The sequence below is a fragment of the Rhineura floridana genome, chromosome 14 (assembly GCF_030035675.1).
Source record: "Rhineura floridana isolate rRhiFlo1 chromosome 14, rRhiFlo1.hap2, whole genome shotgun sequence".
Taxonomy (NCBI): domain Eukaryota; kingdom Metazoa; phylum Chordata; class Lepidosauria; order Squamata; family Rhineuridae; genus Rhineura; species Rhineura floridana.
Genome location: NC_084493.1, coordinates 19478563 through 19493002, shown reverse-complemented (window position 1 = coordinate 19493002; position 14440 = coordinate 19478563). Strand labels below are relative to the sequence as shown.

General features: G+C 44.4%; 1 protein-coding gene across 5 annotated transcripts in view; it reads left to right on the top strand.

Moving 5' to 3' along the window:
- AKAP13 (A-kinase anchoring protein 13) overlaps nt 1-14440 on the top strand; it is a 333500-nt gene that overhangs the window by 124646 nt on the left and 194414 nt on the right. For all 5 annotated transcript variants that reach the window (XM_061595982.1, XM_061595984.1, XM_061595983.1 and 2 more), the window contains exon 4: nt 12252-12402. In XM_061595982.1, the coding sequence (XP_061451966.1) occupies nt 12252-12402 (151 nt within the window). The remainder of the gene's footprint in view (nt 1-12251; nt 12403-14440) is intronic.

Genomic DNA, 14440 nt, shown 5'->3' with positions numbered 1-14440 from the left:
CAAATTTGACCGGTTTGGCTTTAAATGAGAACTGAATCAAATTTCTTACCTATTCCTATTATGATAATATGTGCTCATGATGGTATTGGGGCTATTATATGCAATCCTGCTTTCAATACTGTTCATGCATGCAAACATTTTTGGGAGTGGGGGGCTGCTTCATTTCCGATTGGTGCATATCCTGTAACGTCCTGCTGAAATCCTGTAACTTTTCATACCACAAATGTACAAGGGTTTTTTTTTTGGTCCTGTTTTAGTGCTATCACAAGAGTGCCTCGCCAGACAGCAATGATACAGTAACAGTGGGGAAGCGGAGTGATAAGTGGATGGCCCAGTATAGATCTACCACAAATGCACCATTATAGCATCAATAACATGTTGGAGAATATGTCTGCAAAAAGCCACCATTCTGGGTAGGCCCACTGTCTGAAAGCCTACAGTGGCTTTTGGAAGCTCTGTCTGAACTCAGTTGCTCTCCTTCATCCATCCCCTCTGTTCTTTGTGTGCCATAAAACAGAAGCCTTGGCTGAGAGCAGTGGAGTGCCACCTGGTGCCCGCTAAAGAACACACATCAACTTCTGATAATGGCTTCATCAGCATTCTGGGGACTTGGAAGGATCAAAAGAAGTTGGTTTCTTTGGGGAAGTGGCCCTTGTATTAAAATACAAGTGAACTATATTTCATTCTCAGTTTTGATCAAGACGTTGCTTTCAAAATAACCACCATTGGTACAGGTATGGGTGGTACATACATAAGGCCAGCTCTCTTACTCAAGGTTTTAAGAGATTGTGAGCCAGCTGTGGATTTGCAAGTTCTCTTCTTTACACATTCCTGGAGCAAATCGTGGCTCAGTTTTTGTCAGGACCTGCAACAAAACGTTGCAGTATATCCTTAGCCCTTAACAGGAGGGCTCCTGTTATGGGTGTCAGCCAGGCCATTCACTGGAATACCCTAAGCTAGTTATGGCTAGTGGTCCTCTAGATGTTGTTAGACTACAGTTTCCATCAGTCCCAGCGCATGGACAGTGGTGAGGAATGACGGGAGTTGTAGTCCAACAACATCTGGAGAGCCACAGCTTAGCCACCCCTTCTCTAAGCAGGGGTAGGGAAGCTGGGGGATGAAAGCCGCTCTCTGGGTCTCTCTGTTTGACTCTTGGGACCCCTTCTAGGCCACCCCCCCCACCAGCCTTGCTCCATGCGCTCCTTGAGTAATTTGGTCTGGCAGAAATGCATCCTTGAACTCTGATAATGCCTGTTGCTTTCCTGGAGAGATGGAGAGATTATGTGTATGTGTGTAGGAAACCTCATAACTTTTGTATGGCTGACATGTAGCATATTGTACAAAAGTAAATGTCCCGTCTGTTACTCTACCCACTTCTTGCCTCTGGTCTCGCACACCACTGGCCTATGGCCCCCAGAAGGCTGCCCATGAGGGGACCTGGCCCTCAGGCTGGAAAGGGTTCCCCCAGCTTATGGGCTCAAGCAAGTCAGTTCACTCTTCTCATTTATCTCGGTTTTCCAATTTTCTTTTTGAATCGTCACTCAATATTCCATGTTTTCTGGAGACTCTGTCCTCACTGTAATGCTTGTTTTTTGGGGGGAGAGGGGAGATGAACCCCTGTGTATTTGTGCTTCTGGTACTTTTGCATACCTCCAGGATTCACCTGAGCATGTAGTGCTTTTTTTTGTTTGTTCTCTAGTTCTGCCAGCACATGGACACTGAGTTTGCTAATGGAGGGAACAAAGGTTCTCTTAAAGGCTCCAGTTAAGAGGGACCTGGTTAATCTTATCTGTGGGTAGGGAGAATGCCATCCTGCCTCTTGCTCCCAGTCTCCCAGCTGCAGTTAGAAGAGCCAACAAACTTACTTTGGCACCACGCGGCTCTTCACCTCTTGAGCTTTAGTTCAGTCGCATCTGTGCTGACCCATGTGCTAGCTCTGAAATATTTGTCATTGGGATAGTCCAGCAGCTGCTAGGAAAGCTGAAATGTTTAGTACTCACACCACCCCGCCCTGTGTCTTTTGGCAAATGGCTTAACGGGATTAGGAGGACTGTAGGCGAGCTCTGCTCTCTTGGCCTTGGCCTCTAGATCTTGAAAATAATTTGAAAGAGAAAGAAGGCTACGGCATGTGTTCTGAAGTTTGCATGGAAAACTCTTATCCTGTAAGGAGATGGAGCCTTTGCTGTTTAGATTCTTATCCTAGCTGTTAAACAATGATACCCGTAGCCAGCTCTTCTAGGTACTGTAGGTTCACCTGGATTTCTTAGTTCAGTGTTCTAGTGGGTCAGTGTCTTTGTTTGCAGAAGCTCAGTAGGCATTTGCATGTGTTGTATCGGTAAGAAGGCTCTTAAGGCTGGCACGCTGGCCTGGGTTGCATGTGACATTGAACTGTGATTGAGCATTAGTGCATGAGCCTTAGGCAGCCTTTCCCAACCAGTGTGCCTCCAGATGTTGTTGGACCACAATTCCCATCTTTCCTGACCATTGGCAATGCTGGCTGAGGCTGATGGGAGTTGTGGTCCAACAGCATCTGGAGGCACACTGGTTCGGAAAGGCTGGCCTTGGGGCTTGCGTGTTCTTTCCCCCTTCCTGGGCATGACTACAAGATCAAACGTTTTTGCTTCTGTTTTCGACTAACATGTTATGTCCAAACCTGGACTTACTGTTGCTAATCTTAACTATGGTTTAGGGGGCAGAGGTGGGAAATCTGTGGCTTGCCAGCCAGTCTTGGCTTGCCAGGGAGTCCAAGTTGGCTTGTGAGGCCATTTTTCCTAAACTCCGCCCACCAGCTGCCATCACTAGTGATGTTATTTGATGGGCAGGAAGTTAAATTCTGCATTTGCTGTGCACGCCTGTTCCCAGAAGGGAACAGGCATGCACAGCCAATGCAGGATTTAACCTCCACTCATCAGCTGATGCGGGGGGTTAAATCCTGCTCAGTTCAACAAGATTCCATGTGAACTTCTCTTCCTGAATCACCTGCCAAATTTGGCCTGCGAGGATGATCCTAATAAGGGTCTGGCCCATGGAGCCAAAATGGTGTGTTAGAGTAAGAAACTAACTTTAGGCCATGACTTACAATCCTGACTTTGTGTTTCTAAAGCAGCCTTGCCCAACATGATGATGATGATTATTATTAAAAAGCATTTATATACCACTTAATATTTCAAAAATCTCTATGATGCCCTCAGATATTTTTCACTATAACTCCCATCAGCGCCCAGCCAGAACAGACATTGTTAACAGATGATGGGAGTTGTAGTCCAAAATATCTGGAGTGTGCCAAGTTGGGAAGACTGCCCAGAATCATAGTTAACCCTAACCGCAGTTTTCTCTGTTCAAACAAAACAAGTAACCATGGTTAGCTGAAAAGAAGAAGCAAAAGCTTCCAGTTGCTTCATGGCCACATTGGAACAGGAGAGGGAAAGGGTGAGCCCAAGGATCACACTCCTGTAGCGCTAACCTGTGTTTTAGCTTAATGTCCAAATGCAGGTATTTTGTGAAGCAAACTTAGGATTTCCCTACCTGTCTTGCTGCCTGAATGTTACACTCAGATATATTGTTTTTTTTAAGGTGAACATCTAAGATAGCTTAAGTATAGACCTAAAACTATAATGTCCAAAATGGCCCTTTGTATCTGGAAACGTGGTACTACTATGGTATTTGATTTTTAAAAAAAAAAAATGATACTGGAAAGATTAATATGACATTTTAAAGCTTGGGGAAATTAAGTGATCTGTTTGTCTTCCTTATGTAGTGCTCTCCTCCTCCAGCCGTTGGGTGTTTGTGAAAATACTGGCAGCAGTTATATAATTTTTCTGTTCTTACACTATGCAAGTAACTTGACTTCCCTTATCCTTACCCCAGCCCCAACTCAAACAGGCAATTTTCCATTCCATTTATTTCTGGAATTTTCCCCTTGGAGACGTTTATCTTCTTAAGCCGGCGTATGACATAAAGTCTTTTCCTTGCTGTGCTTGACCCAGGTCATTGTTTTTACTGGGGGCTCTTTTTTTGGACTGCATCAACAGGTATCTCTGGAGTGTCAGAAACATGCTACGTTGACAACACTCACCACCTGCATCTTTGCAGAGCCCATATGCCTTCCTAAACAGTTTTCCCAGGTGTCACTCTCTCTATAAATGTGCAAAGCCCACATTCACACCATAGATTTGTTCCACTATTATTCCACTTTAAACTGTCATGGCTTCCCCCAAAGAATCCTGGGAAGGGTAGTTTTAGAAGGGTGCTGAGGATTGTTAGGAGACCCTATTTCCCCCTTAAAGTTCTGTGGAAAGAGGGACTGACTGTTAAACCACTCTGTACCACAGAATCGTACCACTGTGAGGGGAATAGGGTCTCCTAACAACTCTTAGCAGTATTAACAAACTACACTTCCCAGGATTCTTTGGGGGAAGCCATGACTGTTTAAAGTGGAACAATAGTGCAATAAATGTATGTTGTGAATGTGGCCAAAGTTTGGGACTTGATGGTGGATAGTTTTACAGTGGGGCCAGCGAACACGTGACCTTCCAGATGTTGCTAGGCAGCAGCTGCCATAAACCCTAACTACTGGGCATACTGACTGGGGCTGATGGGAGTTTGAGAGCCACAGGCTCCCTGTTCCTGGTTTACATAGTTGATCCCATCTGTGCTCCAAGGAGCTCAGGGTGATATTGGGAGGAACCTTGGCACAGAGATAAGAGCACCTTCTTTGCATGCAGGAGCTCCTAAGTTCAGTCCCTGGCATTGCCAGTTCAAAAGTGATGGAAAATGTCTGAACCTGAGACACTGCAGAGCTGCTACCAGTCACAGCAGATAACATTAGGCTCTGTGGGCAAATAGTCTGACCTAGTATAAGGCTGCTTCCTATGTTGTTCTGTTCATCAGAAGCCTGGGAGGTAGGCTGGGATGAGAGAGAGTGACTGACTGAAGCTCAGCCAGTGACGTTTATGACTTGAGTATGGATTTGGGCCCAGATCTCTCCAGTCAAAGTTCAGCACTTGTGCTCTCAGTATTAGCTCACTGAACTACACTCACTTAGCTTGTCACTGCTAAGCTCATATTCTCTCTGTCTTCCCCCCAACCCCCTGAACATCTGTCTAATTTCATCCATCACTGCCTGGCAGAAGAATTTTTAAAGACTCCTTTCTTTGCCTTTCCGATATGATTTGCACATCTTCCCAGACCCTTTTCCATGTGCATGTGTGTAGGGCATCTTTTGAATTGTAAGCTTGCAGGCAGGACTGTCCCTTCTAAAATCCCATGCCACTTGTGTAACATGTTGGGTGGGTTCGCTATGCATTTGGATACCTCTCAAGATATCATAACCAAATTTTGCATGATGGTTCCTGAGATCAAGGAGCAGGTTTTAGTCTCTGCTTGGATACAGTTAGACACCAATTTGAATCAAGATGTTGAGTTGGACTTCTCAAAACTGCACTGTGAATTCCCGAGCAACAATGGGCATGAAGCTGCTAGTTATTAATAAACCATTTGCTCTCTTTTTCACCTGGAGTCCAAGAATGTTAAGTGGACATTAATTCCTAGTGCCATATTGTACTTTTTTAAAAAAATTATAAAGCAACCAGACATGTTAATGGGTTATGTTATTCTTGCATATCTAATCTAAGCTCCAAGTTGAGAACTTGAATAAAACACTAGATCCTCTCCTGGCTAATGCATACTTGCAAAAGAAGCCGATGAAAGGTGTCGGGTCTGTTTTGTGTGCACCCTTTTGGGGAAACGTCCTTGACCATCTGCAATGTGGTTTGGTGGTCAGCCCTGCTACAAAGGAATTGATACAAACTGTCACCATAGGCTTTACTGCTTAGTGTTAATAAACCTGTGCTAGCGTGGAGAATGAATGTGTTATTAGCAAGTGTTGACTGTTCCTTTCCCATTTTGTTTGATGTTCTGTTTTTAATTTTTTAAAAATGCTGCCCTTCAGTTAAAAGCCATTGTGTTGATGTCTGTATTTCGTTAGATTGTAAGTTTAGAGTAGATGGACACTTCTGTTTAAGTGCTACAGTGTGTGTTTCAGCTACAGTATTTCCTGATTTTGTGATAGCTGCAGCACCAAGGGTTCACAAACGTGCTTGCCAGGAGCGAGTAAGTTCTTTGCTCTGACAAGATCATGGACACTGGAAGAACCCCAACCCTTCTTTCATACCTGGAGAAGAAGTGAGGTGCTCCCCAGTGCCATGCTGATTTCAGGAGAATGGAGGGGGCCATCCTGAAGGCTGTGCTGACCTTCACAGACACTTAGAAAAACAGAGTACTTGTTCCTTTCTGAATGCCTGAGGCTTAATGCAGTGGGGATGAGCTCCTGTCCTCCTCAGCTGTGGAGGGAGGAGGAGAACAGGGACTCACTTAACACCGCTTGCTAGTTGTGCTGGTTCCTGGGCCAAAAAAACCTGTCCAGGGCAGGGTTATGGTAAGAACAAATTTTGGCTGTCTGTCAAGGCCAGCTGTGGTTGGTTGACCTCGCTAACAGCACCTCTCTTCTTCGTATTACAGTATTATGTTATTGATGCTGAAATACTGCTTTATATACTGCTTCATTTTCCAGTGAAATCTCTGAGCAGTTTACAACGTCCTAAAAATATCACAAATAAAAGTCAAATGCAAAAACCCCACACACTACATTTTAGAGCGACGCAGAACAATTCGATAAGCTATATCCTCTTAAACATCAATATAAACTAAACGAATTAACACATGGGGGCCTTAAGAAGTACCAGTTCTGAAACACAGCCGAAACAACCAGCCCCAGCCACCAAATGTACAAACATGTATTTATAGGTAGCAGCAAAACCCCTCTCTTCTGCTTCTGCCTCCCCAACGTAAGCTCACACTTGAAGGTGGGACAGAATTGTACACTCCATGCCCCTGGAACTACCTGTTCTCACCAGGGAGCACCCACAATAATTCCTACCCCTCTCTTCCGCAATATCCGTAGAAGCAAAAATGGCAGCAGAAAGGGGTGGAGGCCTCTCCCACGGTGTGACCCCAAAGGCTGATTCATAGCATTGTTGGTTAGAACCCCATGGGTCGGAGTTTTCAAGTAGGAGTGAACATCTGAGAATCTTTTTAAAAATGACTTCTGGCATGACTTTATTTTCCACATTAATGACACAAGCAGCAAGACTACCGTGCCAACAGAGTACGCCTCTTTTTGGACATTGTAAGTTGAAATAACTGGACCTGGATCCCAGCTGTCATTAGGTCAACCACAGTGGACTCTTTACTCCCATGAACAAAACAGAACTTTGATTGATTTTATTTTCTTATATGAACTTTTTAAAACTCCCTATCTTCCTTCAGTGTATCGGTTTTTATTGCTTGAACCATCAGTATCTTTTGATGCACAATTTATATAGTTTATAGCTTTGTTTTCTGCTTTATAACTTACTGATTTTTATATAGAAAACAATAAAAATAAATTTAAAATATTTTTAATTTTTTTGCCTGGTAGACATTCACCTCCTGTGCCAATGGTAGAGGTGGCCCACCTCCTTGGTGGAACATCTTTCCTACTAAGGACTGCACTGGGGCCATACTACTCATTGTTCCTGGTGGGAGAGTGATAGTATGCACATCAATTTCCACCAATGGAGGGTGCCTTGGATCTCTGCCCTGAAGTTTAGCCTTTCTGCTATCACAACCGTGGTCTCTCAAAGGCTCATTGCTAGCAGGGCGGTATAGTTCCTTACATAGGATGCATCTTGTGGTTGCAGATGTACAAACTTGTTTGCTCTGGATTTGCATACGTGGAACATTTATGTGACTAGGAAAACCCTGAGCCACATGGATATTGGTTCTCCAAAGCAGGGGTAGCTAATCCATGGACTGCATCTGGCCTTCTAGGACCCCCCCCCCCCAATTTGTCACTTAAAAAAACACCATATTTTTATTTTTTACTGTTCTCATAGGCCCCTCACTGTGATTCTATGATGTCAAAAGGCTTTTGTGAACCCTGCAAAATTCATCATTCAAACTTTGTTAAAATTGGTCATACCCACTTTGACTTCTGGCTCCTGGAGGGTTGATAGTGGGTCCAAAAAAGTTTAGCCGTCCCTCCCCTAAAGGGACTTATGGACATATTCATGGAGGATATGGCTACGATGCTATGTTCTTCCTCCACAGTTGGAGGCAACATGCCTCTGAATACCACTTGCTGGGGATCACGAGTGGAGGAGAAGGCTGTTGTGCTTGTATCCCGCTTGCAGACTTCCTTTAGGCATCTGGTTGCCCTCTGTGAAAACAGGATACTGAATTCTGATGGGCCTTTAGTCTGATCCAGCAATGCTCTTTTGTCTCCTGGTTTTTATTTTATTGACTTTTCTGGCTTATTTTAATGGTTTGTGTATGATCTGCACTGGTTGCTGATTTGTTTCTGGGCTCTGTTCAAAGTGCTAGTGTTAATCTTGTAAGCCTTTAATTGTTTGGGAGCTGTGTTCCTTAAGGGGTACCTTCTTCCAGATGAGCTTTCCTGCATTGTCCAAAATTATCACCTGAGGCCTCTAGAATATTGCTTCTCAGGATCAGAAGCAGGATTGTCTTTCACCCTATGTGTGCCCACTTGACTGCTTCGATTTGCGGAACTGGCACTGTGTACAGGTGTCACATAATACTCATTTTGCAGTTGCTGGAAACTGATCTTGTAGTGTGGCAGCCCCTATGCTTTGGAACTCCCTGCTGTTGACGTCAGGAAGGTGCTTTTGCTGTACTCCTTTTTTGGCACCTGCTTAAAACATTTTTGCTTAGGCATGCCTATCCAGATACATAGATTTCTGATGTGTGTTAATCTCTTCGTAGTTTACTGTTGATTTTAATTATCTTCTAAATGTTTGTTAATTACTTGTTTTTAACTGTTTTTAATTTACAATTTTAATATTTATTATTAAACCACTGAGAGGTTTTATTGCAGTCAAGCAGTACATGAATTTTGATAAATAATGAATAAAATAATTCCTTTGAATAGCAGTTGGTGGGGAACGTAAGTCAGAGACTGCTGTTGCCCTGATGTCATGTTTGTTTGCCTATCATGCACATTCTGGTTGGCTGCTGTAGGACCAGAATGCTGGGCTCGAGAGGTCGAAGGGTCCGATCAAGCAGGGCTGCCCATATGTTATATAGCTTGCTATTGGTCTGGTGCAAAATTTTTTTTAGTAATGGCCAAAGAACATTTTGTTTAACTGTGGGCTGTGTGAAGATTCAAACTATGGAATTAACTCCCTCAGCAGGTAGTGATGGCTACCGGTTTGGATGGCTTTAAAAGCAGATTAAACAAATTGATGGAGGAGGTTAAGGATATCTACTAGTCAGCTACTAGTTATGATTCATTTATGTGTTTAAACTTTTAGATTTGTATCCCACCCTTCCTCCCGAAGGAACCCAGGGCAGTATACGTTGGGCATGTGCTACCTCCACTGTCGGAAGCAGTATGCCTTTGAATACCAGTTACTGGGGATCTCAAGTGGGGAGAGGGCTGTTGTGCTGCGAATCTGCTTGCAGGCTTCCCCTAGGGATCTGCTTGGCCACTGTGAGAACAGGCCGCTAGACTAGGTGGGCCTTTGGCCTGATCTAGCAGGGTTCTTCTTATGCTCTTACACTGCAGCAACTCCTGTGGGAAGGCTGAGTTAGGACATAGGAAACTGCCTTATGTAAAGGCTGGCATCTGTTCCACTGTTATTCTACTTTAAACAGTCATGACTTCTCCCAAAGAATCCTGGGAAGTGTCGCTTGTGAAGGGTGCTGAGAGTTGTTAGGAGACTTCTATTCCCCTGACAGAACTTGAATGGCCAGAGTGGTTTAACAGTCAGCCTGCCCTCCCAGAGAATTCTGGGAGCTCTGTGAGGGGAATAACGGTCTCTGAACAATTCTCAGCACCCTTCTCAAATGACACTTCCCAGGATTCTTTGGGGGAAGCCATCCCTGTTAAAGTGAAATAAATGTCTGGGGTGGATGTGGCTTAAGCCAGACCATCGACCCGTCTAGTTCATGTCCACCTCTGAATACCTGTTGCTAGAGATCATGAGCGGAGAGTGCTGTTGCACTCAGGTCCTGCTTGTGAGCTTTGTGTAGGAATTTGGTTAGCCACTGTGAAAGCCGCATCTTGAAATAGATGGATCTTTGGCCTTATCCATAGGGACATAGGAAGCTGCCTTGTACCGAGTCAGACCTTTGGTCTGTCCAGCTCAGTACTGTCTGCACTGACTGGCAGTAGCTCTTCAGGAGTTCAGACAGGGTTGTCTCCCAGCCCTATCAGGAAATTCTGGGGATTGAACCTGGGTCCTTCTGCATGCAAAGCTGATGCTCCACCGCTGAGCTTCAGCCCTTTCCCCAAAGAGATCCAGCAGGTCTTTTCTTATGTGATGCTGATTTCGGCTTTTGACCATTGTTGCCAGCTGCTTTTTATTAGCTTTAGTGGCGAAAGTATTGGCATAGCTTTTCCCTACTTTTCCATAGCTTAAAATGGATTGAGCTGTGAAGGGGCAGCCACCTCCAGGCACAACTCTCTGAAAGGTTTCTGACTTAAAGTAAAGGTGACCTTCTCTCTCTCTGTTGAATGGAGGAAAATGGCATGTTTTCGTTGGCAGCAGGGCATTGAGCCAAGTAAACATTAGTCGATCCAAGCTAGGTACAAAATTAACTTGTACTTTTGTTTGCTGGCCTGTGCCAGAGACACTCTTTGATGTTAGGAGACTTTTCTCCAATTGGGGCTTGGCTGCCCTGCTTAGCTGCTTCAAATGAAGGTGGGTTATAATAACCGCCTTGTGTGGTAGTGATCTCAAACAGATGACATTATTTGGGTAATAATAAATGAGGAAAGGTAAACATGCTTGAATTAAAATGTCTCTTTCTGGGCTGACAGCAGCAGTGCTGTTGGAGACAAATCTCCTTCCTAGGTTACAGGAATCCAGCTGCGTTTTGCTATAGCTCTGGAGTTGTTTAAATCCGTGAGCCTTACACTGCAAATTGTGGATTTATATTGCTAACAGGGTTTATTATGTGGGTGGGAGGGAAGGTGCAATGTATTTCTGTACCAGGTCTTACTTTTCTAATAGAATGGGTGGTAATAATTTTTCATTAGCGTTCCTAGCTGGAAAACGAGCCCTTACTATCTCATTTATATCTGATGCCCTCCTCCTAGGAATTCAGGCTTCTCCCCATAGCAATTGTGTGAGGTAGGGTAGGCCAAAGGCAGGCCCCAGGTCATCTGGTGAGCTTTGTGGCTGAGTATTTGAACTCAGGTCTCAGTGTTCCATGTTTGATGTTCTCTGTTCGCTCTTACTCCTGAGTTGGCAGTTGGGAGGCATGGCAATATTCCTAAGTGGTGGCTGTTGATGGAATTTCAGTGGTAGCAACTGAGTTGGCTTGGTTTTTCCACTGCATGGACAAACTGATGTCTTTTATTGGTTGTGCCTTTATATGTTTTAAACAAAATAGTTTTACTTTAAATGTGCTACTTCTTGTGAAGTGAAAGAAGCTTGTTGAAATGTACCGTTACCCAGGCCTTTTGGATGGATGAGGTGTTGTGTAAACATGTTGCCTGCTAACTTATTTGTCTGTTTTAAATATTGTTGGTTTTGGTTTTAATGTGTGGTGTTTTTAAGGCAGCCTTCACCATCCTGGTATCCTCCAGCTGTTTTGGACTACAACTCCCATCAGCCCAAGCCAGGCGGGAGCTGTAGTCCAAAACAGCACATGCTGGCTCAGCCTGATGGGAGCTGTAGTCCAAAACAGCACATGCTGGCTCAGCCTGATGGGAGCTGTAGTCCAAAACAGCACATGCTGGCTCAGCCTGATGCGAGCTGTAGTGCAAAATGTCTGGGGGGCATCAGGTTGACAAAGTCTATTTCAAGGTTTTAATGTTGTAAACTACTTTGGGATACATGGTACGCATGAAGGCTATACAGTGCATAAATATTTTGAGACCTTGGGTGGGTGGGTGAAGAGCTCCCCACTCCAGATTCTCAAAATTTGGGAAGCCAGTGTGGTGTAGTGGTGAGAGTGTTGGACTAGGGCCTGGGAGACCCAGGTGCAAATCCCTGCTCTACCATGAAGGTGGCCTCGGGAGCAATTGCCTTCCCTCAGCCGAACCTACCTCACTGGGTTGTTGTAAAGATAAAATGGGGAGGGGGAGAACTATGTATGCTACTTTGAGCTGCTTGGCAGAAAAGGTAGGCTATACATGCAAAACATTAAATCAAAATAAATAAACCCTTGTACTTTTATTCCTTTAGGGTGACTGCATAATCACCGTATTGCTTACAGAAGATGACAAAGTTGGAAACGATGATGTAGTTTTTTACCTTGTGTTTACTGGATCTGCTGTTCAACACTGTACCAGTACTAGGAAGCTTGATTCCGGGACATTGGAGACTGTTGCTCCTGGTAAGCTTGTTTACAATAAAAAATTACCCCCCTTACCCCCAATCTTTTATTGTGAGTCAGGGGTAGGGAACCTTTTTTCCAGCCAAATGGCCACATTTCCTTCTGGACAACCTTCTCATGAGCACAAGCCAGTGGTGGGCATGGGCAGAGGCAAAAATAGGTAGATTTTACCTTTGTACAGTTGGCTCGTTTCTGCACATCCACACATTAATGCACACAGAGGCATTACTGGAGTTTTAGGACACATTCCAGCCAGGCAAAAGCACAGGCGAAGCAGGTCCAATGAGGAGGTATAGCTGGGATAAAGTTCCAAGGGCCAGACAGAGAGGTCTTAAGGGCCACATTTGGCTCCCGGGCCTTAGGTTCTCCATTCCAGTTTACAGCTTGTGGCTTGTCTGGATGATAAACCACAAGTCTGAGTGTGGATAATACACAAAGCCAAACCATGGCTTAGCTCAGTGTGGCAGAGCAGCAAAACGAGTGGGGAGGAGCAAAATGACCACAATATTCTTTCTCAGTTCCTGCATGCTCACTCATTTATGCTGTACCATGGTTTGCCTCGGCGTGATGTGCAAAGCAGGCCATAGAGTGTGGAAAAATTCAGGGGTAGGGAAGAGAAACCATGTGTGCTGGCTTGATTTTTTTGAAGGATGGGTGGGATTAAAAAATGTGAACTGGAAGTGACAGCTGGACAGAGCTTTGCTGGATTATTTTGTTTTAGATGACAGTTCTCTGCCATGCTAGTTTTCCTTTGTGCAGGGAGTTCTTTTCTTGATGAGGCGTTCAGACATGCTGCTTTCCCGCATCACCTAGCCTGAAGTGGTATGCCTTTACCATTTAATTCTTTTGAGCTTTCATAAAATGCTCCTCCAGTTAAGCCTGAAAGTTCTATGCAAGGAAGCATTCTCTATTCAAGAACAGGAAATGAGCGCCGTTGTATATGAATTACTAGAGCTTTCGAGGTTTAGCGCTCTCCATTGGCATGTGTTTGCACGGCCTGTGAAATGTGGAAAGCCTCAAATCAGTAGGAACACAGGAAGCTGGCTTATACTGAGTCAGACCATTGGTCCATCTAGCTGAGTATTGTGCACACGGATTGCCAGAGGCTCTCCAGGGTTTCAGGCAGATGTCTCTCCCAGCTCTACCTGGGACCTTCTGCTTTGCAAGGCAGATGCTCTCCCACTGAGCCATGGCGCTTCCTCAAATAAAGGCCTACGGTTTGGTTGCCATTGTGAAACGTACAGCCTTCTTGTCCCCAGTTCTGATTTTGTCTCTAACCTCACCTCTCAACGTACGTCATCACATGCTTAAATTGTACATTTGACCACTTTCCTTGGAAATTATTGTGATGACTGAGAGCCAGCGCTATTTGACTGCCACAGGTTTAATAATGAGCAAGGGATAGTCCGAGACCCAACGAGTGCCCTTTTCTCACTATGTGATCTCCTAGAGGTACAAGACCTCAGCCAAAAAGACCTTATTACACATCTCATGACTATGGCTCGACTAACTATATAGCTAGGTTTTGGAGGACACTAAATGCAAATCTAATGGATGTTTGGTTTCAAGAAATCTAGGGTTTAACCCTCATGGAGAAATTGACCCATAAACAAAGGATCAATAAGTAATATAACAAAAATTTACACTGTTTGGGTCAGCTTTGTTCGATACGCAGCAACAAAAGAACATGGCTACAGAGCACCAGCTGTCTGTGGTGAGCTGTGGAAAGACACTTTTATTTGATGGACATGTAAATTGGACCTGGTTTTAGTTGATTTTGAAACATAGCACTCATCTGCGTGTGGGAGGGGGGCAAATGTATATGTTAATGGTTTTACGTTAACATGTGAAAACCCAATAAAATGCTAATTTAAAAAAATGAGTGAGAGGTGGGCTATCACAGAGACAGAGCCCTTGTTTATACATTGGAGAAATTGCAGGGGGGAGGAGAATGTACAGTGCTGGGACAGTGAAGGAGAAAGTTGATGGGAAGAGCTTTTGGCCAGAAGCTTCCATGAACAATGTAGGAGAGAGCCCA